The sequence below is a fragment of the Lepidochelys kempii genome, chromosome 6 (assembly GCF_965140265.1).
Source record: "Lepidochelys kempii isolate rLepKem1 chromosome 6, rLepKem1.hap2, whole genome shotgun sequence".
NCBI lineage: Eukaryota > Metazoa > Chordata > Testudines > Cheloniidae > Lepidochelys > Lepidochelys kempii.
Genome location: NC_133261.1, coordinates 46,533,852 through 46,561,133, shown reverse-complemented (window position 1 = coordinate 46,561,133; position 27,282 = coordinate 46,533,852). Strand labels below are relative to the sequence as shown.

The window sequence follows — 27,282 nt, the reverse complement described above, 5'->3', positions numbered from 1 at the left end:
TGTCCTAAAGTCAATAGCAAAGCAGAGCACAGGACTTGTTTATCCCAGTTCTCTTCTCTAACCAGTTGAAAACATGGCAGGCCAAATTCTCAATTCTCAATTACATTGAGCACTGACCTCGGTGAAGCGTCAGTAATGTATGGTAATAAAGACCAGTATCAGTGGCAGGAGTCAAAACACAAAACAAACTTTAAATTAGAATCTCCTGACTTCTTGTTTGTTACACTGTATATGTTTAAGGTCAGTTCAACACTGGTGTAAATGAGTACATCTTCAATTGAGGTCAGCAAATAGGTACCTCTAAAATTTTGAGTTAATTTTACTCTTCATTTTTCCTATTTTTATATAAAGTTCTGTCTCTTTTGCGTTCAGTTTTACCTTCAATGGGATCTCATTCATGGTGCATTCAGGCTAGGGTATAATCCTGAGTGAAATACTAGGGACAACATTCTGATCTTAGTTACAATTCAGTGATTCTGCACCATCCCCTACCACCTTTGGAACACAATGGGATAGATCACCAGTCTAACTGAGAGCAGAATTTGTCCCAGGTTGTTGTCAACTGGTTAGGGAAGGAGATTGTGACACAGAAGACTCAGGCTCCATTCTCAGCTCTCCCAGTGATTGACCTCCCAATGATTTCAAGGGTAGCAAAGTTGAACTTTTGGTATGTGACCCTGTGACCCTGTGCAAGACAATTAACCTCTTAGTGTAGCCTTCAGTAAAATTAATTACTATTTGAAGTGTTTTGAGATGATCAGTTGAAAGATGCAATAAAAATGGAAATAATTATTATTACTGTCACTTAATCCTGTCTCTTGACAGTATTTCACACTTTTCTCAAAGCCAGTTGAATGATATGGACAAAAATCTGTAAGATATTTTCTTAATACTCGAAGAGGGAAGAATGGTGTGGAGGGTGGGGGTTGCATTTAGTTCTGTTTTACTTAACTGTAAGGCTTTAGTCTAGTCAAACATACATAGGTTTTAGTCTTTTGAAGTCAGTGGAGTTACTCCTGATTTACACTGGTGTAAATGAGATAAAAATCATTGTTGAATCAAGCCCATAAAGCCTCCAACTGGAATATTTGCAGAAAATTGCTGGAGGAGAGAAGGTTAGAATGCCTGTTCTATTCTTGGCAACTAGGAATAATATAATCAATCTCCTACTTATTGTGTGTTACTCAATTGGTAACTTAGCATTACATATTTTGAACAAATAGAGAACACCTGCCAGAGGGCAATGATGGGATCTATTAAATAACTGCAAAATGGTTGTATTTAAGAACCTACAATAATTAAGTAAATCAAATTATATTAAAAATTATTTGGAAATATTATAGATGGCTTGACCTAAATTGGCAGATCTAAATTAACAGCACCATACATCTTGAATACATTACTCAAGTGTCCAAGCTTTGCACAACTTACTATATTAATCCTTTATCGCCCACTGGCCATGTTATATAAACTAGACCTGGGCAAAATTTTATGGACTAGTAGTTTATTTACCAAAAAATGCTATTTTGTATCGATTGCAACTATTCATGAACTCAATACGAAATTGCCAAATAGTTTTGATCAAACTAAATAAATCTAAATGTTTCAGCAAATGCTGTGTTTTAATGGCTTCTGCTGAATAAGCATTAGTTATACACAAAATAAGCAAAATCTGTGTATCAGATTCCATGACTTTCCATGACCTCCATGACTTCTGCAGCGGCTGGTGCTGACTCAGGGGCAGCCTCTGGGCCAGCAGCAGCAGTTTGGGTCTGTGGGAGGGAGCTCAGACTAGGGGCAGGGGGTTGGCTGGGGCAGGGGGGAGGCACTTATCTCGGGGAGGAGGGCTCCCCCTGGCATGGCCCTGCAGCTCCTAGGCAGCGGAGGGGCCAGAGGGTGCTGCCCGTGCCCACGGGCCCCGCCCCCACAGGTACCATTGGCTGTGGTTCCTGGCTGCTTGTGGTGAGATGGGAGCAGTGCACAGACAAGCCCCCTAGCCCCTTCGCCACCTAGGAGCTGCAAGGACGGGGAGCCGGGTGGGGAGCCCCTGCCAGCCTCACCAACCCTTCCCCCGCCCAATGCAAGCAGGAGTCCTGGGCCACCTCCCCCAGCACCCACGACACCCCCTTCTGCCCCCTCAGAGCACCCGCCGCTCCCCGCTCAAGTTTTAATTAGGGGTATATAGTAAAAGTCATGGACAGGTCATGGGCTGTGAATTTTTGTTTACTGCCTGTGACCTGTCCATGACTTTTACTAAAAAAACCCGTGACTAAAACATAGCCTTATATATGTGTGTCTATAATAAAATGTAGCTGTATATTCTACCTTAGAATTATAGAACCATAGGGTTAGAAGAGATTCCAAGGGCCATCTAGTCTTAACTCCTTGATAAGATGCAGCATCTTTTGGGTCTAAACCATCCAAGACAGATGTCTATCCAGCCTCTTTTTGAAAACCTCTAGTGAAGGAGCTTCCATGACTTCCCTAGGCAGTTTGTTCCATTCCCCTACGGTTAGGAAGTTTTTCCTGAGATTTAATCTAAAACTGCTGTGATGTAGTTTGTCTTTTATGAAGCATGCACTGTATGACATTTAAAAACGAATAAATCTAAACTGAAATGGGAAAAATGAGGACAAAAATGAGAGAGGAGGAAAAAAAGAAAAAAGGAAGAAATACGTTTGTTTGTTTTTTAAATCCATTACATTTCCCCCACCCTAGAACTTTTGCTTAAAGCATCTAAAACAGCTTTCAATTGATTATCTCTTTAGTTCAGTTCTTAGATCAGGGATCGGCAACCTTTGGCACACGGCCCACCAGGATAAGCCCCCGATGGGCTGGGCCGGTTTGTTTACCTGCCACATCCACAGGTTTGGCTGATCGCGGCTCCCACTGGCCGCAGTTCACTGCTCTATGCCAATGGGGGCTGTGGGAAATGGCACAGGCCGAGGGATGTGCTGGCTGCTGCTTCCCGCAGCCCCCATTGGCCTGGAGCAGCGAACTGCGGCCAGTGGGAGCTGCAATCAGCCGAACCTGCAGACTTGGCAGGTGAACAAACCGGCCCAGCCCGCCAGGGGGCTTACCCCTGTGGGCCATGTGCCAAAGGTTGCCAATCCCTGTTTTAGATTATAGAGTAATTTATAAACTCTTATTGGAAAGAAAACAGAGCTTGGATTTGTATCCCATTTTTCAGACCCACAATATTTGAAATAGCTCTGTGTGTGTGTGCAATAAAACTTTCACTTTCCTTTACTATTATACAGTATAAAGTATATTACTTTGTGAACTAAAATATTTAAGTTTGTGAACTGAAAAATATAGGTACTATATACTAGCAATTTAAAAAATGACTGAAATCTTTCAGTTATTAGTTTTAATATTGACATTAAGATGCATCTAACTGGCTTTTTAAAGTAGTGAGTAAGGATAGGCTAACGAAGACCTACTCCTAGTGATATTCACACACACAACTTTAGGTACATAAATAGTCCTATTCAACTCTCACATGTAAATTTTTGTTAGACCAGGCCCTACAGAGCACAGGGAGTGGGGAGTCAGAAATTACGGGTTATTTTTCCCACTGCTGACACTAAATCATTGTACGACCTTGTGTATGCCTCTTGGCCTCCCTGTTCCTTAGTTTATCTGCCTGAAAAATAGACATAATTATTTATCTGACAGGTGCATTGTGAGGATTAATTAATGCTTGTAAAGCTCTTTGGGATCACAGAATATCTATCAGATCTATCTACCTAAAGATGTTTATGTTGCCACCCATCACCACAGTATCTGAATGCTTGTAGAGGTGGGCAATTTTTTTATCAAAACCTTTTGTCAAAAAATGCAAATTCAGTGACACTGAAACATTTAATGAATGTGTCAAAATTGCAAAATAGGTTCAGTAAAAAATATCTGAAAAAATCTAAGCAAAACATTTCAATATATTTAAATGAAACATTTTAATATTTATGCAAAATTACTTTTTGTTTTGATATTTCCTTTGTTTTTTTTGTTAAAAAATTAAAAGAGAAAATTCTTGGAATGTAAATGTAATGTTTCTCTTTAAGTCTAACCAAATGTTTCATCTGACCCGAAACAATTTTTTCAACTTTTTTTTTTGCTTTCCTGAAAAATTAAAAAAAAAAAATTGTTGTTCAACCCAAAACAATTAAAAAAAATTGTCTGAATTACCACAGAACAGGAAATGAAGATACAATGCCTTGTCCAGTTCTTTAAAACATTTCCCCTTTCTAGCCAGGATCACTCTGGTCTTGCATGGATTCAGCTTGAGCTAGATGTTCTTTATTCAAAAGATGATTTCCTGTAGGTGGTCTGCCATTTTAGTAGTGGTGGCGTCTGCATCAATTGAGAATAATATGTAGCTGAGTGTCCTTGGCAGCCTAGCTCAAAGCATCTCAGTATCTCTCCCAATGGTTTCGTAGTTATTGAAGAGGAACAGGAGTAGTTTAAATCCCTCTGGAACCCTGCACATGGGGGTCTTCAGAAAGGAGGCACAATTACCCATCTCCACTCTCAGAATTCTGTTGTAGAGGAAAGACTGAAGCCAATATAGTGCTAGGCCATCTGCTCATGCTGTGTCAATCTTAGAACTTAGTTGTTCCTCTGTCTCTGGCACATTGGGCAGTCTAGTTCCTCTGCTGATTATGGTCACTCGCTAGTTGTGATACTTTTGCCCAGTTGATGCCAGACCATTCGATATCCTCTGTCATTGTGTTTTACCAATTCCTCCTTGGCCTTCCTCTCATTCTCATTCCTTCTTCAGATACCCAATTCAGTGCTTACTTAGCAAGTCTCCACCTTCCATATAGTGTCCATGTCACAGCCACCTGAGCCTTCTTTCTTTGGTAATATTTTCTTACTCTTACATTTATTATTTTGCCCTTTCAAGAAATGTGTAATATCTTCCTAAAATATGTGTAATGGGCAGCTTCCAATCTCTTGCCCACTGTCATCGGCCAAGTCTCTGCTCCCTACAGTAGCATTGTCAGTGCAATCACATGGAACAATCTGACCTTTAGTAGGAGTGGAGACCTCTGTTTGACCACATGTTGTTCATCCTTCCTTTAGTGGTGTTCGCTTTTCCTAATCTCGTATGAATATCTTTATTGTAGCTACATTCAAATATCACACTCCACATTTTCCTTCTCTGTCCACACCCACCTTTTGCACCAGTTGTCCAGTCTTCTAACTTCATCATCTTGGTTTACTCTGTATTTACTTTCAGTCCAATTTTTGCTGCTTCCTGTTCTATCTCTGTTGTAAGGGCACTCTGTTCCATATCATACTTAGTAAAATAATGTCATCAGCAAAGACAAGGTCCTAAAAATGATGTCTGCTAACGCATTTTACACCACCTTTGGTAGTCCGCTTCACCACCCAGTTTATTGATAATGCAAAGAAGATGGACAATAGTACATGTTATTACCAAACTTCAGTCACATTACTGATCCATTTATCCAGACCTGTATCAATTCCTACTGCACATGTATTTCCAACATATAAACTCCTTATTATGTTGATCATCTTATCAGGTATCCCTCTCTATTCCGTGTTCAAACTCAGAGACCCTCTATTTAGCAGCGAAGGTTATTACCTCTGAACTTTGCTGTCTTTCCCTGGGTCTTTCCTATCTTCCTGGCTTCTCCCCCACCCCTGGGTTTGCCAGACCAAACTCCCACCTCCCAGGGACTAATTCAGGGGTGGGCAAACTTTTTGGCCCGAAGGCCACATCTGGGTAGGGAAATTGCATGCAGGGCCATGAATGTAGGGCTGGGGCAGGGGGTTGGAGTATGTGAGGGAGTGCGGGGTTTGGAAGGGGGTGCAGTGTTCAGGAAGGGGCTCAGGGTACAGGAGGGGCATGGGGTGTGGCAGGGGGCTCAGGGCAGGGGGTTTGGGTCTGGGGTGCAGGAGGGGTTTGGGGTGTGGGCTCCGGCCTGGGGCCACTCACCTGGAGTGGCTCTGGGGTGGCAGCGGCGCGCAGCGGGACCAGGGCAAGCTCCCTGCCTGCCCTGGCCCTGTGCTGCTCCCAGAAGCAGCCAGCATCATGACCCTGTGGCCCCTGGGGAAGGGGGACAGAGTGCTCCATGCACTGTCCCCACCTGCGGGTACCTCCCCCGAAACTCCCATTGGCCGCTGTTCCCCGCGGGCCGTAGTTTGCCCACCCCTGGACTAATTGTTTGATACCTATCTCTGTAGCTCCCTTCTCCCAAGAACTAACTGCAGACTGCTTCCCCTGCAGCTCCCACCTGCTCTCAGCTCCTGGGCTTTATACAGGCCCTTTCTGTACCTATCCAGCTGAGTCTCATCTAATTAATCCCTGCTCCCTGGCTCCTCCTCCAGGGGAAGAGTTAATTGGCTCAGCTAACCATCTTAACCCCAGCAGGGCTTGTGTGGAGTGGTTTAGTTGTAATGTGACCACTAAAAAACAGTAACCAACACCTGCTCTTCTACTGACTTTGACATCCCTCAAAGAAGATGCCATCTCTTAGATACACACATGGTCTATCTGGTTGACAGATGTATTGTGTGGTGATCTCCATGTGAGCTTGTGAATCCTCTTGTCTTGGAAGAGTCTGTTCTAGAATGCTTGTGCCACAGAGATTCAGGGTCCATTTGTCATTATTAGTTTGGATGCCTTTCACTTCTTGCCCATGACTCTTTGCCAGCCAGTAGAGTTGTTGCTGATTTGTTCATTGAAGTCACCTAACATCAGCCTGGTTAGGCACATAATCCAATACTTGCCACTGCTCATAGAATGTAAACTTTTCACTGTTGCTTGCTGTATTTGTTAGTCCATGTACTTAGATTATTCTACACTTGGCATGTGTTGTTTGGAGCTGTTGTTGTTCTGTTGTTCACTGGCTTCCAAGCCAGCAGGGGTTTTCACTGTGGTGTTATCAGCATAATTCCTACACCTCTTTCATGTGTTCCTCCTCCTGAGTATAAGATTGTAGCACCATCAGACAGCATCTTGCCACACCCTGCCCATCATGTCTCAATAACGCAAGTATGCTCAGATGGTATTTTTTCATTTCTCACTTAACATGTGCTAGCTTTCCTATACTATACAGAATATGTACATTCCACATTGCTATTCCTGTTACGGATTTGGTTATCATGATTAGATGTCCTGAGATTTTATCTTCCTTTTGACTTTCACTGAGATCTGTCATACTTGGGTTTTGAGCTCCATCTGCACCGACCATCCTCAGGTTTTGTTTAACTGAACTGCTTCTGATGCAGTAAGTTTTTACCTGAGTGGGTCACAAACCCAGCTGCAGACCCCTTATCTTTTATCCAGGCCTGGACCTGGTACTGTTGCTAACAGCCACAGAGTAATTTTATTAGTAGTAAATATAAATAAAATATGAGAAATAGTAGTAATAAAGAATGCAAGATTTCCTCCAGAGACCTCTAACCATGAATAGGAATCTAACAATGAAAACCTCAGATCTATCCTGCCCTTTGCTAGCAAAGTATAGACTGTTCACTTCATTTAAATAATAGGCATTTCAGACAAAGCAGAGCCATAATAAATGACCATCTTTTGTTGAAAACAGTCTTAATGAAAAGCTCCGAAAGCCATTATGACAAAAATAGAAAAGTTTATCTGAGTGAAATATCTTTTCTTTAAGGATTCAAGCCCGCATCCTGCTGAAAATTCCAAGAGCTGCCAAGTGCCCACAGTTCCTATTCATATTAATGGCAGTTAAACGTACTTAGCACTTTACTGGATTCAGCCTCCGATGAAGCAAGTTTTCTCTCTTTTCTTCAACAGTCAGGGCAGATCTAACTTTTTTGGAGGGCTTGTCGGTTTAATACCAACAGAATGTAGTTTACTCCAGGGGCCAAATCCTGGTCTTGTCAAAGCCAAGAGTTTTTATGTTGAATTCACTGGGACCAGGATTTGGGCCCACGTGAATAAAATTTCCCAGTTTAAACCTTTGATGACTCCCCCCCCCCCCCCCCCGCATATATATTCTTGTCTGAGAATCTGCCTGCTTTGTTTTCATCCCTACCCAAAGTAAACCATTAGAATAATACAATCCTCAAAGCAGGATCATAACAGATATGCTGTTGACTATGGCAGGGCTGCCAGTTGTAGCCATAGTAATGAACAATATCAGTGCACATGCTGTACTTCAGTGCATTGTTAATTGTTCATGGCTTAACCTGTCCTAAGTGAGACATAAGAAGTGACTAAGCATCCAGCTTCCAAGCTTTGACTGTGCAATAACAATTATATGTTGGTGTTCTTCTGTCCTTCATCTATAATAAATATTCATATAAAATAAATGTTTGATTCTTAGAATTAGATCACTGCCATCTGTTAGGGCATTTTATATTTCGGGGGGTGGGGCAGAGGCTAATTTGGAAATTTTAAGGTCAAAAACTGCTGAGAGTAAAGGCCAATGGATGGAAGCTGCAATAATGTAATAAGCTCTGAAACACACAAAGCTCTGAATATGCAGAGGGTTTGTCTCCTGGAGACACAGAAGCACAGTCCTTGTTTAACATTGAAAAGTTCACTGGCTTGGAGCTGTAATATATTTTTAATATTTATTTTTAATTGCAGCTAGATATCAGTTAAAGGCAAACATTTGATAACCATTGGATGTGAAACTGGGTGAAAAGACTGAATAATGGGATGCAGAAAACTCCTGAGTGGCTTCTCAGCCTTTAATTTAAACAAAAAGATAGACCAGAACTTGAATGGCCATTCATGCATATTGTAATAATAGGTGCATTAGGGTGGAGGAGGCAGAAAGCAGAGTTTCTACACCCACCTAAGTAATGATTCATACACTATTAATATATGCCCCCAAGCAGCGTTTTTTAACTCAAGGTTCTCAAACCACAGGCAGTCCTTCATAGCCTTGCACGATGCTCTTTCCTTGGATTTGAGTAAAAGCATCATGTAACACCCTGACACTGAGACAATTGCCTTAGGGCACCACAATATAGAGGCATACACAGACACACTCAAATGGACAGATGGGTTATCTCCATATTAGCTCTAGTAGCCAAGTAATATAAATCTAAGTCTTTTATGTGGCTTACTGCAGCTCTGTGTTATGACTAATTGGCTCTTCAGCTGCTAAAGCTTAAGTGGCACAGCCTTAGAATTCCAAGGAACGTAAATAATAAATGAATTTTTTTCTTAATTCAGATATAATTTAACCTGAAAAGAAATGGTTTTCTGTGGAAAACTAAAATGTATTTATTTAGGTTAATTGATTTAGTACACATATTCTTAGGTGCCCATATCAGTGTGATTTACATCTACTGTGCAAAAAGCTTACGTGGTACATACACCTTTGTGTGGACCCTTTAAAATACACTAAATTTCACCCTAGCAGAATAGCCAGGCTAGTGCCCATGTCCTATAATAGCAGTAGCACACTGAGATCATTTTCTTTACCATCTCTCTCCTATTATTTTAGTTATTTCAGCACCCGAAATGAGCAACTTTGGAGGAAAAATGACAAGGAATCTCTCTTGAGAGTAATGACTGAGAAATAGGACTCATGTCAATGAAGGTCATTTTTTTTTGCCTGTCTTAACTATATCCTTTGAACAGATACAGCAGTGCATCTAAAGAGCCACATTTATCCTATACTCTATTTGTGATTCTTCCATGGATCTTGGACTTGTGGTTTCACAGTGACTATTTTTAAGTGACTTAGTAAAGTCCAAATGTTTTAGGCCAAATGTCTAGCAGACTAAAATTCTGTATTTGAGCATCTTGATCATATCTGAGGTTGCTGAAAGTCTTCTATTCCCATTAAAATCAATGGGAGTTAAGAATAATCAGCATTTTCCACAATCTAGGTCTTTATGCACAGGACTTGGGCAGCAAAAGTTCCATATAACCCTGCCAATCATCCCTAAACTGCAGGGACTTCTCCCCCCATTGTATGATAGCTTGTTCATTGGCTTCATTGCTGGTATGGTTATCAGTGGTGCCAAGTCTGATGGTGTTTTTTAATTACTGACCTTTCTCACCTAGGAAGTGGATTAAAACAGCCTACTCAATGTTACACAATCTAAAGAAGAGCTTGTCTTAAGGTAAAGCCACTGAGGCAAGTGTTCAAGTGGTGAAAGGATCTTTATCCTAATGTCCTCCTCCTTAAAACAGCAGGTTATCCCAAAGTGAAGTTATAGGCATACTTTTACAAGTGCTTTTATGTGAACTACTAAGTTTTCCTCAGCTGTGTTGCTTTGTGTGAATGCTTTTTGTTGTTGTTATTTGTTTGTTGCAGAGAGAGCTGGTCTACTTTTTTTAATCTCTGTATTGATAATTCATGTAGGATTGCCACGGCATCCTAATATGAAATGGATATTTTCACATTGTCATGTTTATTTTAACTACATACTATACACCTTTATCCCTCACTGTCCTGTAAAATGTACCTAGCAATGCAGTGAATGCAATCTGACTCCTATAAAGAAAAGTACAACTTGACTTGTGTAAACCAAAGATGCTTCTTAAACTACATGAACTGCATAAATTGAGTCAAACTTCTACATGTAAGAATTCCTTGAATTTAGCATAGGTTCTGACACCTTTACTCCATGAGTGCTCTCATTGGCTCCAAAAGCTTGATGGAGCCACTCATGTAGTGAAAATCTATTTAGTATAACTAAGGGTGTTAAAATCTGACAGATGTTGTGTTAATATATAGGAGATTGAAAACTGCAGAGATTTTATGATTGTAAAAACAGCTAATTCTATTGTTCTAAAAATCTGCAATTCTCTGAAGAATACCACGGAATTTGTTTTAAAAAATCTGGAGGTATCATATCCATCCAAAAACAAAACTAGGACTTGAAGGATTTTCATGCAGAATGAGTTTCTTTATTAACCTATCTTGTTTAGTGAATCCCCTAGCTACCTGTATTGTCACTTTATTGCAGATTATTTAATAGATATGAAACTGTAGTCTACCAAGGCTGGGCACCTCCTTTAGTTAAATAAGGTGTCTTATCTGTAGGTACAGATATGACTAGTGGCTTAATTTTTGAATTGCCTATCAAAAGTTGTGAAGAGGAAAAGAAAAGCACGAGAATGGAAAAGAAATGATTGTGTGGCATTTGTCGTGTGCTTCAAAACTTAACATTCAGCATTTTTTAAAATTGGCAGATTAACTTTCTGAAATCTGAAATGGAAAGGAAGAGCAAAATGATCAGAGATCTCCAGAATGAGGTAAGAGGGATATTTGATTGTCAGCAAAGTAATTTTAGAGTGGATTTTAAAGACATCTCAATATTTGAACAACACTGAATGCACTTTAGTTTGTTCTGTGAGATTAAACCAAGAAAGGAATAGTGGTCAAATTGTTAGTATATTTACAATAAAGGCACAGGCTTTCAGCTGTGTTTTACTTTCTGGAATTGTGAAATATTCCATGTTTGCTCAGATTTGTCCCATTAAGACATGATATGAGATCGTTCAGGTGCAAACACTCTTTTCCATCATAGTATTCTACCTTTATTTTTGAGTACTTAACCTTGAAACACCTAATGGTGGTTTATGTGTAACCCTATAAATGCTGGCATCAGAATTAAATTAAAGCATTTTGAATACATAAACCTCCTATTTACTGTAGTGAGTATTTAACATATACCTTATTAAGAAATGTATAGGTTGTGATTAAAAATGGTGAATGCTGCTGCAGTGCCTGATTGTTTCACATACTGTATCTGCAACAGAGTTACTATCAGGTATAAGAGGAACAGCCCTGTTAGTCTGTATTCGCAAAAAGAAAAGGAGTACTTGTGGCACCTTAGAGACTAACCAATTTATTTGAGCATGAGCTTTCGTGAGCTACAGCTCACTTCAGATCACTTTATTTCTTGATTCATATAGTATCCAAAAGAAGTGTGGGTCAGGTATAGTGAACTAGCTAAGATTTACACCAAGGTTGCTGTTTCAATGTTCTGTATCATTTATTAGAGGAACACAGTTTGGTAGACCCAGAGATGAGATAAAAGGAGAACATTAAGAAATAAGGCCTTCTCTCACTATTATGGGTTTCCTGTCTCTTACTAATAAATTCCGTTCCAACGCTTCTTAAATCAAACAACTGGCATGCAGTATTGTCTGCACATGGAACAATCATTAGATTGTTAAATTAAACAATTAAATAGATATTTAGCTGAGCAGGTTTGACACACAGGTTTTATTCAGTTGCTTATTTTGACTGACCCTCGAGGTAGCCAAATGATATTTCTTAGGGGGATAGAGAAAAAACTGGAGATCTCCCACAGTTCATACATTGAAGGAGATTATAGCTTTAATTCAGAACTGGAACATACAGAAGTGTACTGGAGAGATGAACCTTTGGTGACATGTGGAAAATGCATCCAAAATATGAAAATGTGCATTTAGAAAAAAATAATAAATTGAAACGGCAGTGTGAACTGATGTCCTTGCTAGTAAGCTACAGCGTACAGCTATATCCTATTTCAGTTAGTTTTTTTGTTTTGTTTTGTAATGGTGTTTCTTTTTAAGTATTGTACTTTGTTGTGATTATAATGAAACCAAATCTGTGGCCATTATGCTTACAGACAATTCCCTCTTACCTCCCATCCAAAATAAAAATATTATTTCCTTTAGTTCAAAGATATGAGATTTTACTTTCAGTGCTGCACGTGACATAGAATGCAAGAAAATCTACTATTGTCTGATATGCTACATTACTGTTCTTTCTGCCTAGATTTTTCAAGCAAAGTACTTCATAATCCATTGTTTCTAAATAGCTCTGCATATACAACTAGTACAATGTATTTATTATTTTTTTTCCTTTTTTGGAGGGATTATTTAAAATTGAGTCAATAAGCACCTTTTTAAAGGCGAGGTATTTATCTTTTTACTGGAGTACAATAGTACTTTATTGGTCAGGCTGCTTCACTGAAATTGATGGAACTATCTGTGGTACTTATATGGCCTCCATTATCATAGTCTCTGAGGACCACACAATATTTAATGTATTTATCATCCATCACCCCTATGCTTATCCCCATTTTGCACATGAGGAACAGAGAAGTTAAGGTCACACAAGAAGTCTGTGGTAGATCAGGGTATGGAACCCGGGTCTCCCAAATCCTAGGCTTATACTGTAACCACTGGACTGTTCTTCCTTTCCCTTATTATTTACTGAATAAGGTACTAGTCAACATAAGTAAGGCTATCTGAAAAGGTGGATGTAACTGTCTACAAGTATTAGAAGGGTGTAAATATCAAGAAGGTAGGAAAAGTGTGTAGGGTGCTTCAGTGGGGGTAACTGGAGGGAATCAAATATATGTACATTTAGAATCAGTACAAACGTACCACTTCTTCATAGTGAGATCTAATATAGTGTGAAATATTATGTCAAGGGAAGTTTGACAAAGTCCTTTAGAAGATATAAGGAAAATATGTTGGTTGGAAATGATTTAGTAGATGATTTAGAACATCCCACCATCTATGATGCTTCTCTGATTTCACTGTATGAATCATGTCATTTATTATGTAAATGATGATATGTCAGATATTCATTTAGGGTGAAAATCTGCCTCCTATCCCTCTGTACAGTTGAAGGGCCAAAATACAGGGAGTTCTCAGGGTGCCACTTGGGGGACTGAGAATTGGGGAGAGGCTATGCAGGTGAATACCCCATGTCATTAGCACGTGGAAGGGGCTTACGGATGGGCTGGAAGTATGACCAGTGCTCCTCCAAATACTTCATGGACCCACTTGTCATGACAACACATGCATCCTGAATCCAGGCCAGTCTATTTTCTGACCTTCTGTGTTGGTGCTTTGAGTAAACTTGTACCTTAGGAGATTCACTGTTCATACAGAATTTGTAGTAATTAATAAACACTGTTAATGTTAAGTAGCTTTTCCTTCTACTGTAAAGTAGATGCATGTTCTTTTAATTGAAAAAACATATCAATTATTTCTGTAATACAAAATGCCATTTTGAATACTCCCATTAGTAAAAGTTCAGTGTTAATATTAGTTATCTTGTAGATACCTTATTTTATTTTTAAATCGGCAATACAAAAAGTAGAAATAACCCCATTGTGACTTACTGCAAATTTTTTTTTCATATATTAAGTTAGCCTTGTCTGGTGTTTACAACTCATAATCCTTTTTGAAACCTTGATTCTAGATCGTGAAGGGCTACAACCTTCAGTTCACTTTTATATTAGCTTACATAAATGTAGAAGGGCCATTTGTTACCCACTGGCACCTGTGAGACAATTTCATTTTCCACCTGCACTCCCACAAATCTTTCTGGGCTGGGAATAATTCTCAGGGACTGGAGCAACATGTGTATGCTCATTCCACAAAAAAAAAAAAATGCTTTCTAAAGAGGCATTATTTTATCTTAACATAAGAGGACCAGATGATGCGATCAGTATACCTCAAGCAGTAAAGAAACACAATCTATTTAAATGGTTTTCTTGCAATACATTTGGAACCTTGGGTAGCATTTAGGAATGGTGCTTATTGCTAAAACTGTCCTGAAAATCAGCATAGCTGATGCTTAAAACTTCCTGTGCTCTGAATATTGTCCAGAGAAAAGATAACAAGCCTTTCAGTCTATCTGCTGTAAAGCTAAAGGTGAAAAAAAGAAAATACATCTTTGTTCCATGACAAGAATTTGTCTTCCAAAAGAATCTTTATGGATATTTTTTCCATTACAGACCAAATTCTGGTCTTCAGTGACACATGTAATTCCACTAAATTGAATGGGGTAACTAAGAACAGAATTTAACCCAACTGGAGTCCAGTTTCTGTCTTGCCCTTCATCCCCAACAACAAATATTTATTTATCTTGCCCATCTCTTACATTTGCTTTCTTCCACAATACGTTTTCACTTGTTTAATGATGCATGTCTGAGTTCTGCCTATTGAAGGTATATTTATGAGTTGGGAATAGGTTAACACAAGCTTAGATTTTGGAGTCTGTGTAGGTACAGGTACATACAATTCAAAAGAAATGATACATATTTATATTTAATTCTAAACCACAGAGGAATCAGGCTAACAGTGCAGATAGTTTATATCTTCACTTATGTCTTCCTTTGTTTCTCTTGGCTTATGCCGTTTTCTCTCTGAATTCTTGATTGATTTTTGGATATTACTATACAGTATATTTCAGTTATTGCACTTCCTGATTCTTTCTTCACAGAAGAGGATTTAGCTGTTTTGATACTGGAGACACAATCTCCCAAGTGCTCAGAACAAGTTGGGTCTGGTGGGTGTGGAGTGTTAGTACCTCAGGAATCATATTTCTTGGGGATTGACACTTCAGTATAACAAACAGACCATGGAATCTTGTCCAATCACAGGGTCTTTGATAATTGCAATCTAAATGGCTACTACATTTTTCTTTTTTGATCTTAAATCTTTTAGATGCTTTGGGATTAAATCTGCCTTTTCTAATATATCTTGTCTTGTAATGCTTGTCTGATTTAATCTACCAGTCATAGAAAGGCCTCTCCCAATATTCAAAGAGAAATATTTCATTAATATATCTAAAGTTTAAACCAGATGTCATGTTAATACCTTTCCTAGGTAGATCATTAGACTTTTATTGCCATATGGAAGAGCTTGGTGTTCAATCCCTCTTTCTATAGTAATTCATTTTGGGGAATTTTGTAACCAAAGGTGTTTGTGCTCCTCAATTTAAGGAGGAGTTGGCTCAGTGAAATTAATTTTGAAGCCAAGGGAAGTCGCAGGAGTTAGTCCTGGATGATTTAGATCTTATTTTTGTCTCTGACACAGATATCTTCAGCAAATAATTTAGTCACACTTTTTTTTTTTTTAAGAGTCCTCTAGCTTGGAATTACAGTTGTAAGGTTCCAAACCTGTGTCATGAAGGGTTGGATGATCAGAGAGGCTGAGTACCCACTATCCCAGATAAAATCAGTGGGAGCTACCAGAGCTCAGCATCTCTGAAAATCAGACCTTAAGTCTATGTTTCAGGGTTGGCACTCACAAACTGAATACCCCAAAGTAGTTCTCACTGTTGAAAATGTTTGCATCTGTGCTTCAGTTTAGCCATCTATGAAATAGGAATAATAGGTGAAATGGAATCCTAGTGTAACTCCTTTGAAGTCAATAGAGTTATATCAGGGATAAATTTGGATCAGTAATACTGAGCGAGAGGCAGCATGATGCAGTGAATGGGAACTGTAGTAGGAGTTGGGAGACCTGGGATCTCTACCTGGATGTGCCCCTAACTTGTTGTGTGACCTTTTGCCTGTCATGTCTATTTAAACTATAAGCCCTTCAGAGCAAAGACTGTCTTATGCAATGTGATTTTACAGTAACTAACACAATGGGGCCTAAATCTTGGTTGGGGCCTTTAGAGGTATGTCTACATGGAAGCTGGTAACGAGCCTCCCAGCCAGGGTAGACAGACTCATGGTAGCTGGGCTCAAGCCAGTGCACTAAAAATAGCAATATAGCTATTGTGGCTTGCACTGGGTCTCAGGCTCTCAAATTCAGCTGGCTCCCTAGGCTTGAGATCCTGAACTCCACTCCGAACTGCAAAATCCATCCTGCTATTTTGATGTGCTAACTCAAGCCCAGCTAGAGTGAGTCTGTCTACCCAAGCTGGAAGGCTCACTTCCAGGTGCACTGCAGACATAGGTGCTACTGTAAAATAAATAAATAATTATGAGTATTGCAAGCCTTAATGTTTTAATATTTGCAAAGCCCTTGGGAACATCAGGTAAATACTGTGTGCCAAGGCAAAGTGAATGTAACACAGTGATTGTAATTAATTAGATAGTAAACTCTTTAGGGGCTATGTTTTCCTATGTGCCTGTTCTGTGCTTAGCACTGTAGGATCCTGATCCTCACTGGGCAGTACTGCTATACTTCTACTAGTGCTAATAATATCAAGTTTTTTATGTTTTTAATTTCTTGGATCCTGCGTAAGGATTCTGGGTTGCTCTCTTGAGTCATCACGTTACTGTATGAGTGCCCAATACTGAGTCATACTAGCAGATGTCTTTGTTTAGCTTTCACTAGGAGGTCTGACAGATCTGCCAATCAGAGATGAAAAATAAATAAAATGAAATTGTTAATCAAGTTACTATTTAAGTTGACAACTGGATGGGGAGGATCAGAGAACACTTTGGGAGAAAAAATATACTGGCTCTGTTAAGTCTTCAGCCATGCCCAAAACCCCATCAGAAATGGAGTGGGAGGAATATTTTGGCAATTTAGTGTCCCTGGTGTGTCCCTGTTCTTACTGAGAGAGAATAACTTGGTATTGCTAGAAATCATAACTCTCTCCTCCTAACTAGGTTCCAGAATCAGAATGCAAATAATTCACTTTCCTCCTCCTTTAAAATTAAAGACAATAAACAAAATATTGTACAATAAGGAGGCATCATGTTTCTCAAGAGAGAGAACACAATTACTTATATATGCTTTTAATGGAACTATAGAACTTCATGTTTATTAATAGCCTTCAAATGTTTCAAGTCTGATATAGAAATAGAAGGATTAAGCTTGGGGAAAGCGTACAATAAAAGGGCATGAATCAGAGAGGAGAGAGAGAATAAAATGTAAAGCAAACAGAGAGGAGGTGTTGGGGGGGAAAAATGGACATAGGTTTAGTATATTAGGTTTTCAAAATAGCATGAGAAGTGATGGAGGATAAACTCATTCCAAAAAAGCAAGTGTGTCACACACGCACATAATTAAGACAGAACAATGAGATCAAGACAAACATGGAAAAGATGAAATATGGATTATTGTAATCTTTGACATTTCTTCCATTAGCTCAAGTGATCTTTCTCTTCACATAAGCAGTCACAAGGAAAATCTACCTGATTGATGTGGGTTGTTTGTTTTAAACCCTAGAACAAATCCTTTGAAATATTTTCATTTTTCAGCTGATCATACAGCTGGATGTCTTACTCTTGAGATTCTTACCTACAGGATATCTTTTTCCTCACCATTTGTTTTGTATATAAAATTTCCATATGCTTCAGAAGGAAGGAATCTGACAGGGCACTAGTTAAGGCTGTTTTACTGGAATTGTATTAAAGCAGTAGTCTAATGGTAGCATGGTCTAATAGTCTGAGCAGGTCACTGGAAGTCAATATTATGTTTCTTTTCCAGTCTTTTCCAATCTTGAGCAGGTCACTTAACCTCATTATGTATCAGGATATCTAGGTATAAAAGGGAACTAATACCACCAGCTTTGTGGAGATTTTTGCAGGCATGTATATTGTTCCTCTCAATGGCCTGTCAAAATCCACTGATATCAATGATTCTTTCAATTGATTTATTGAGCTTTGGATCAGGCCTGATGTTATATAAGTGAATTACTTTGACTAAAATGAAAAAAATGTATTGTCACAGATCAAACCACACTGTGTCTTATCACTGTAGTGTACTGATGAGAGAGAATTTCTTGATGGTTTTATGTATGAATATTAGACTTCTAAACGATTGCCGTAGACAGTATATTAAGTTGGTTGGATAAGAAAAATAGAACTCTATAGATGAATGCTTTGGCCCCTTTTGCTGCCTAAAAATATTGTAGCAACTGATTTTACTTGCCAGGACTGTTTGTGGAGCAGCTAATTTTAAGTATGCAACTTTAGCGCCCTCATGGTCAATATGGAGTCTCCTCTGCAGGCAGCTCTGGCCAACAGAAGGCGCGCGCAGGAATGCAGCAGGAAAAATCCCTTCCACCCCAGGGGCACCCAGAGTGAACACACACACCCACAGGAAAAGTACAATGGATCTAACAAAGGGAGATATTTATTTAGAGAGGGATGAGAGGAGAAAAACAACAAGGGGAAATTTAGGGGGAGCAGTAGAACAGGGTTGCATCCAAACCAAGGCCCCACAGGCCCAGTGGTAGCACAGTGTGAAAGGGAAGACACCAAGCAATGTGTCCACACACACAGTTCAGGAGGCCTGAGCAAAGTTCCAGTTCAGTGCTGAGTCTTGGGTGCTCCTGGTTGTCTTCGGCGCCAGTGAACTTTCCCCAACAAACCCCTCCGGTGCCCTCTTCTGCTGCTCTCTTACAGCCACACAGAGCGACCACCTCCTCACTTAACTAGCTACAACCTCCCTCCTTATTCCCAATGCAGAGTCACAAGCCCCAGTACTCACTGGGTCCAGCTCTGGCCTGTCCTCCTCAGGTGATTCCTCCCTGGCACAGTGCTCCTCCTGGCTCCTGTTCTGGGGTATCCCTGCTTGGCCACCCTGTCCTTCCCAGGGTTCAGGCAGTTTCTCTGCTGCTTCACTGTGCAAGGGCCTGTGGGCTGCAGCCCTTCTCTCTCTCTCTCTGGCTCCAGAGCCCCACCTGGAGTTTCCCTCCTCTCTCTGACTGCTCTCCCTCCCCGCTTAGGAAAAATATTTAAAGGGGCCATGTTCTCTAAACCCCAAGAGGTTACAAGTAAATATTAAAGAATAATCTGAGAACGCTAATGTTGAACTCCTAAATACATCACTGTGCTGCCCGCAGCAAATTCCATAGCTGAGGGTTTACTTAAGCTAGTCTACTGCCATTCACCACTGAAATAGCACTAGAGACAGACAGCAAGAGCTTTTCAGTTGATTGCAGCTGCTGTGATGTGTGCAGTGTAGTTGTAGCCATGTTGGTGCCAGGATATTAGAGAGACAAGGTGGGTGAGATATTAATGTTCACTGGACCATGTTCTGTTGATGAGAGAGACAGGAAATCGAGCCATAAAGAGCTCTTCTTCAGATCACTGTTGTGATGAGTACAGGAAATCTCAAAGAATGCCATTTTCCAGGCCATTCAGGTTCTTGTAGATGATGATAATCACCTTAAATTGGCCCCAGATATGAAATGGAAGTTAGTGCTGAATGCAGAGAATACGAATTGTTTATTATATCCTATCCTACTTCAAGAGTGGTAAGTGTTCCTTTTGCATGAGGTGAAAACCTCAGCGAGATCTCCAGCAGTAGCCCTATGTAAACTATATGACAATAATCTACATAAGATGAAAAAGGCATCAATGAACTGCTAATGGTTACATAAGACAGAAAAGGTTATAGTCTCCATGACAGCCAAAGATAGTAAAAGAAATGACAGACATTAATAGGACTGGAATTCCGGAAACTCCAGTGGATGGAGTAGGACCCCCAAAAATTCAATCTACAAAGATGAAGTGTAGGGTATTAATATTTGTAACGTCCTATTAGAACTTTGGATGAGAGATGAGTTATTATTATTATATTATTTATTATTAAAATGCTAACAGCCTACTTTAAATCAGAGGCACAGTCACTTATCAGCTATTGCAGATCCATTGGGATATCATTCCACAACAACTGTTTGGAAATGCTACAACTATGAATGGTATCAAAGGCAGGATGCTATGTGAACATGCAGTAATAATGCTTTTTAAAGGGCAAGGGTGGGAACAAATGTTGACAAATAGCTATTTTTTGTACATTATTAGCTTAAATGGTGGCTCAACTGGTAAAAGCAGTCACTTTTTATTTAGTATTTTGTTAATGTCCAGTTCCTTTATATCACATGACATTATCCTTTTATTTTGCATCACCTTAGCCCACAACATGACTGAGTATGACAAAAATGTAGCCTGATACAATACAACGTTCTATCGGCATAAAAAAAATAGACGTTTGGATGACTCTGATGCATGCCATCGTATTGGGATCTGTAATGAACACTTAGCTTCCCACACTATTTTCAGGTGCTATAATTTAAGATATATCTGAGAATCTCTAAGTTAATATTTGGGAGACAAAATGGGTGAGGTAATATCTTTTATTGGACCAACTTCTCTTGGTGAGAGAGACAAGGTTTCAAACTTACAGAGAACTCTTCTTCAGGTCCTGAAGCTTGTCTTGAAAGCTTGTCTCAATCATCAACAGAAGTTAATCCAATAAAAGAAATTAGCTCACCCACTTTGTCTCTCTAATATCCCAGGACGAACACAGCTACAATCATGCTGCATATAGGTTTCTATTTCCAAACATCTTCCAGTGTATTCATACAGTTGTCAGGGTATCAGTATCAGAAAAATATGTTTTTGTTTTGTCTCTTGCAGGACAGGGGGAAAATATAAATTTCTTATAGGCATATAGTGGTGCAGGTGATAAAAAGCAAACCAGAAATGGAAAATAAATTTGTCTGTAGCTCCCAGTAATTTTTGTTTACCTGAAGTGATTTTATAAGGAGTATGGTTTTAAAGAAACTACTGTGTAAACAGTCTTTTGTTCCATTCATATAGGGCAAGTCTACACTATAGTTTACCTATGTTACGTCAACATACAACCACCGCAGTAATTGATTCTGTTTTACATGTCCACACTTTGCTCTTTTGGTGGCAGTGCATGGCCTCACAAAATCGCTTGCACTGATTTAACTGCCAATGTGGGGCATTTGGGGATAGTTTCTGAAAGACAGCAATGGTCCATGTAAGCAACACAGTGTCTACATTGACACTGCATCGTCCTAACTATATCTCCTTAAGCGCTACGCCTCTCACGGAAAGTGGGGTTAAGTCTGGGTAGTGGGAGAGTTATATCAGTGGGAGCTACATTTTAGTGTTGACACTTAGGCCTTGGCTACACTTGCAAGGTAGAGCACATTAAATCAGCTCTGGGCACGCTAACTCCTGAGGAGTCCACACTGGCAAGGCATTTAGAGCACCTGGACTCTGCAGCTGGAGCACTCCTGGTAATCCACCTCCATGACAAGCATAATGCTTGCTGTGTCCCGGCTGAAATGCCCAGGTGTCAGTGTGTTGCATTACTGTGCTGTGACAGGCCTCAGGAAATGTCCCATAATCTCTTGAAGTAGCCACTCTTCTCATTGTTTTGAACTTGGCTGCAGGTATGCGGATATCCCCTTTCAAAGCTCCGTTTCTGACAGCCAGCATGCTTATCTGCTCTGGGACAAAGCAAACCATTACTGTGGAATGCTCCTGCTGCAGAGGCAGGCATTTGTGCGTGTGTGAGAGAGAGAGAGGGAGAGGCGGGGCTGGGGGCTGATGTTGGTGTTTCCCCCTTCCCTCTGCCGCTGTCTGAACTTACAAGACAGCATGCTGACACACTCTCTGCCCCCCCAAAACACAGTCTCTCCCCGCACATACACACAACACACTCCCTGTCACACTCCATCGTCCCCCTCCCCCCCCGATTTGAAAAGCCCTCTGCAGCCACTGGCACACTGGGATAGCTACCACAATGCACTGCTCTCTGTGGCGGTACAAGAGCCGCTAATGTGGCCACGCCACTGAACTTGCAGCTGACGGTGTGAACACACGGCAGCGTTTTCCCTGCGGTGGTCTCCGAGGGCTGGTTTAACTCCTGGCGCTCTATGTCTGCAAGTGTAGCCAAGCCCTTAGAGTTAGCAACCTAACTCTGTAAGTATAGACCAGGCCATATAATTTTGGTTGTAGCTTTAGTGTGAAGCAAATCATATTAGGACAGCATTCTATCCAATCTTTCTGTGCTTACCTGTACTAATAAAAGGAACAGTGATTGGACTTTAAAATTCCACCAGATCTACAGGAAATGTTATGGCCTGACAGGAAAATTCAATTGTATTCAATTAAATTATGGTGAAAAAGGCACATTCTTGAGGAAAGACAGATGACATTTTAAGGGTCTGGGTCTATATGCTGACAGTGCTCCATACAGGGGAACGCTGTAGTTTACTAACCCTTCATAACTTGTGGAAAAATTAACTCCTGGGCTATGATTTATTCTTCAAAGGTGAAATTTACCCCTGTGCAGAGAGAGGCTGCACAAGATCCTAAGTCCCATCTATACCTTGCATTGAGGCCTTCTTCAGGATGTTGACAGTTTGTGTTTGAATTGTTATAAAGCTTTTAACTTTTTGAATCTCAATGTTCACTGTCATTAAATAATTGTCTCTCCCCTTACCCTGCAACTTTAAATAGACAAAAATCAGAAAAAATGTTTTAGTATTGATGTTTATTTTTATGTCAAAATTATTTAAAAGTATTAATTCTGCCATGCCATATTTATAAGAAGTGCCAACTTTTGGACTGCATAGTAAAATGTAGCAGTAGACTTGAAATTCATGGAAGAATGAGACTAGTAAAATCCTAGACAAAAGGTGCAACAGTATTTTGCAAGGGCTCTGGTCTGGTCTACTTAATTCTGAAAGTGCTACATGACCTTCTTTGTGCTTTCCCAGCTCCCATTGATATCAGCGGTTCTCCCATCAGGCAAGAGGGCAGGATGAAATGAAACTAGATACCTTAGGTTCTTTGGTCTTTAAACTTGAACAGAGATTTGGTGAATTACAATATTATCAAGCAATACAAATCTTGAGTGTAAGGCAGATTGGAAGCCAGCCACAAAAAAACTAAGTGTGAATAATATTTTAAAATCAATGCAGAACTTTCTGGGAGCCAGTGTAAAATCAGTCACAGAGGAGAAAGAAATGTGTTGATCTTGCTTGGCCCCGGTAAGAAGACGAGCAACAAAGTTTTCCACAGTTTGAAGAAGTAGAAATTGCACAGTGGGAAAACCACTTAAAAGGGAATTACAAGGGGAAAAAATATAAGGGGAAAAAATAAGAACATAAATCCATACTCAAAATCTTGAGTAGCTCCTATTGATTATTTCTGTCCTCAGATGAAAAAAAAAAAGGTAATGATCAAATTTCCATGACTCATATAATAGACTGAGGGGAGTGCAACTGTAGCTTTTCATCATCATAAGCAGAGCTATCAATTGCCAAGGTTTAACATTTAGATCAACAAGAGATAGAACCCTACTAGAAGGAAGTCTGGGTTATTTGTCTTCGATTTCAGAACTTTCCTTGCCATCTAAGACTGCAACACTCAGAAAAAGAAATGAATCATTTCCAAAGAGACTGTCCAATATTTACTGAAATAGAAAAGTACAGCAGCATGTGACCTGAGTACATATTTGTTAAAGGTAAGCACTGGGGGAAAAAAAAAGACATTGGTTTCATTTTTTGATTAAAAAGTTTTCTTTTACTAGGCCTGATCCTGCCAAGCAGCTCCTAAATTGTGCTGCATTTCCTTAATTCAATTTAGAAGGTGGTTTGAAAGACTGTGTCCTCGCTAGAGGCCTGATCCTGTTCCCATTGAAGTCAGTGAGTATTTGGAGGAACAAGGCTTAGGAGCCCAAAACTGATCACATTGGCGTTAATGGGAGCATAGCCACTGATTCCAATAGAAGTAGGAGATTCTGGGAGTGAGTTTTTAAAACCCTCTTCATCAGCCTGACTCTGCTTCCATGAAGTCAACAGGAGGTTTACCACTGACTTCAGTGAGAGCAGATTTAAGCCAATGCTTTGAAAATCATCTGTGCCTCATTTTCTCACAGTGGCTTCAGGAGTAAAAGTAGCACCACACAACAGAATGCAGGACACTCAATATACAGTAGCTAACAATAAATCTGAGCATCCATAATTTCAATTATTTTATCACCAAATATGTTTAGATTTAAGATGTCCTCTTTTTTGATTGGTAATTAGAGATATTAGAATAAATAAATCACATTCTGGCATTTAGTTTGGTGGTTTGGTCTCCAGTTTTGGATCTCACTCCAAATTGTAATCATGGGGACACTTTCAAGTACAGGAATTTATGTCTGCACCCTCATTCTCCCCAAATTCTGAAGGATTTGGAGTGGAGGCTAAGGTTTTGGCCCAGGTCTAATTCTTATTGTGTGTTTTTGCCCTGTTTACCTAGATAACAGATACAGTAGAGCATACTCAGTGGGAGTGCAAGCTTCTTTGTACTATCATGCTTGACCTGGAGGGATTGAGGAAGGGAATAGTTCAGTCTCTACATTCAGTCCTTTGCCTTTGTTGAGACTAGGAATAATGGTACCAGTTAGTGCCAACAGTGCTGGAAATTTGTGATGCAGAAATAGGGTGACCAGATGCTAAATACAAAATATCGGGACCACCAAAGGGGGAGTGCCTTTTCAATTGTTACACTCACCCGGCACGTTCAGCGGCGGGAAATAAATCTTGCTGGCGAAGAAAGAAGTACCCGCCGCCGAAGACCTGGACGTGCCGGGTGAGTGTAACAATTGAAAAATCACTCGACCTGCCTCTCACTGCCGCCTAAAGAATGCAGGACAAACTGCTCAATTTTGGGACGGTCATCTCTATTCATCTCTTACATTCTCTTATCCGCCCTACCCTCAGCTTAAACACAGTCTGGCCTAAACCAATTTAAAGTATTTGGGATTTAGGACATAATAGGAAAAAGAAATGTTAAATAGAGCTTTTCAGAGGTTCCCCATTGTTAGTTTGTCCACAATTATAAGTATAGTATTCAAAGTGACATTGATTTTATTAGGTGTCATTTAAGTACAATATCAACCTTGAGAATGTGGATTTATTTCTATGATGTAATTCAGAAATACAGTGTTTATCGAATAACTAGAATTGTCCTAGTACTGTAGACTCAATAATCATACCCATTTGTCTTTTGCCTGTAAAAGTGACTCTGTTTAATGGTTCTCCTTTCCACTGCCCCATAATTTGATTACATAATTATTACAAGTGAGACCGTTAAATATCAAGGCCAAGAACAACAGAAACCAGTTACTCACTTTTCTCACTAACTGCTATTGCTTTGGCTTGCAAACAGTGTTCACCTGGAAGGATTTGGTGCATATGGAAATGCATCTTCTGTGAAACCAGAAGGATTTAATCAAGGTTGCCACTTTAGGCATTTTGGAGTGTATCTTATTGACTTTCTCAATGTCTCTCTGTTTCTCCTTAGTTAATAAGTGGCTGTAAGTTAGGTAGCATACTTGGTTTTGTAAGATAAATGAAGATCTTACTATAACTATAACTATACATGGTGGTGAGGCCTATTGATCCTCCACAGACAATATCCTATTTCACCTGGAGTGTTCTCGCTCTTAAAAATGTACTTTTCTATGTTAAAGTATAATATTTAGCCCTATGGATCAGATCTCTCTGTAGAAAAATAGCTAGTTTGAGGGTTTTTTCAGTCCTTTTGTGTGTGTGTGCACGCATGCATAAGACAGTAAGAATAGACAGTGTGATTTTTAAGTTTATGAGATAATTTTGCTAGGGGCTGGAGCCCTATCACTTGATACATTGAAGACTGAACTGGACAAATAGCTAGATGTGAATATACCAGAGGAAAAGGTCCTACACTAGCAAGGTCATGGACTTTGTGACAGAACAGCTCATCTCCCTTCCTAAGCTGTATGATTCTGTGAACTGATTGCCTGGGGAATGGGGTGGGTGAGGTTGGTTAGGACAGAAATCCCTAGTTTCCCACCTATGATACATAATATGCCAGATGCGTTTTGGGCTTTTCACCTTTCTCTGAACAGTCGAGCATAACCTGCTACTGGATGCAAGATATCTAACTAGATGGACTAATGTTTTGCTCCAGTATGGCAACTCATACTGAATATTCCTATATTCGTATTTGTTAAAGGTCGTTTTCTGCAGACCTATTTAGAATGAGTCTTTATTCCAAGATTAGTTTCTCTCTTTCCCTAGGCTCTGTATCCCAACAGCATGTTGTCTTATCACTCTCTGGATTGTATGTGCAAGGATGATAGAATGAACCAGTAGGTTTCAGGAAATTCTGAACACATTTAAGGTTAAATGATGGATTGCTAGATTAATCTATTACATTACTCAATATTTGTTTGAAGTACTGCACACCTATACTTTACTTCCAAAATTCCATACACTGTCTTCAAGTCAGTAATATTCACACCTGAGTGGTCCAGGAGCCAAATTAGCTGTCAATATTACCCAAAAGAGCCACAGTAGTGTGAATTCATTGTTTCATTTACTATAGTACATATATTCATATTTAAACAGTATGAGAGGGGAAACATTTAGTGTGTGTGTATGTAATTATATATAAAGTAAATAAAACATCCCCTGAGCGACGTAAGTAACTTTGACCTAAGCACTGGTGTGAACAGCACTATGTCAATGGGAGAGCTTCTCCTGCTGATGTAGCTGCTGCTGCTCGTTGGGGGTTGATTGATTTAAGTTGATGGGAGAACTCTCTCCTGTTGGCTTAGAGCAGCTACACTAAAGAGGATCTGTAGCCTTAGATAATAGGTGCTGTCCCTAGGGTGGATGCTTTCCAATGCATGTTTGTCAGTCTCATTGGAAAGCCTGGAGGGGCAACACTTACCAAGAGTCTGTCAGCATTTTTGACTGTTATGTTAGTTCTGTTGGTTCTATAGTGTAATCATAATTTCTTAACTGTGAC

At 39.7% G+C, this 27,282-nt stretch overlaps 1 protein-coding gene across 2 annotated transcripts in view; it reads left to right on the top strand.

Moving 5' to 3' along the window:
• LUZP2 (leucine zipper protein 2) overlaps positions 1-27,282 on the top strand; it is a 332,586-nt gene that overhangs the window by 156,009 nt on the left and 149,295 nt on the right. For both annotated transcript variants that reach the window (XM_073347817.1, XM_073347815.1), the window contains exon 5: positions 11,162-11,224. In XM_073347817.1, the coding sequence (XP_073203918.1) occupies positions 11,162-11,224 (63 nt within the window). The remainder of the gene's footprint in view (positions 1-11,161; positions 11,225-27,282) is intronic.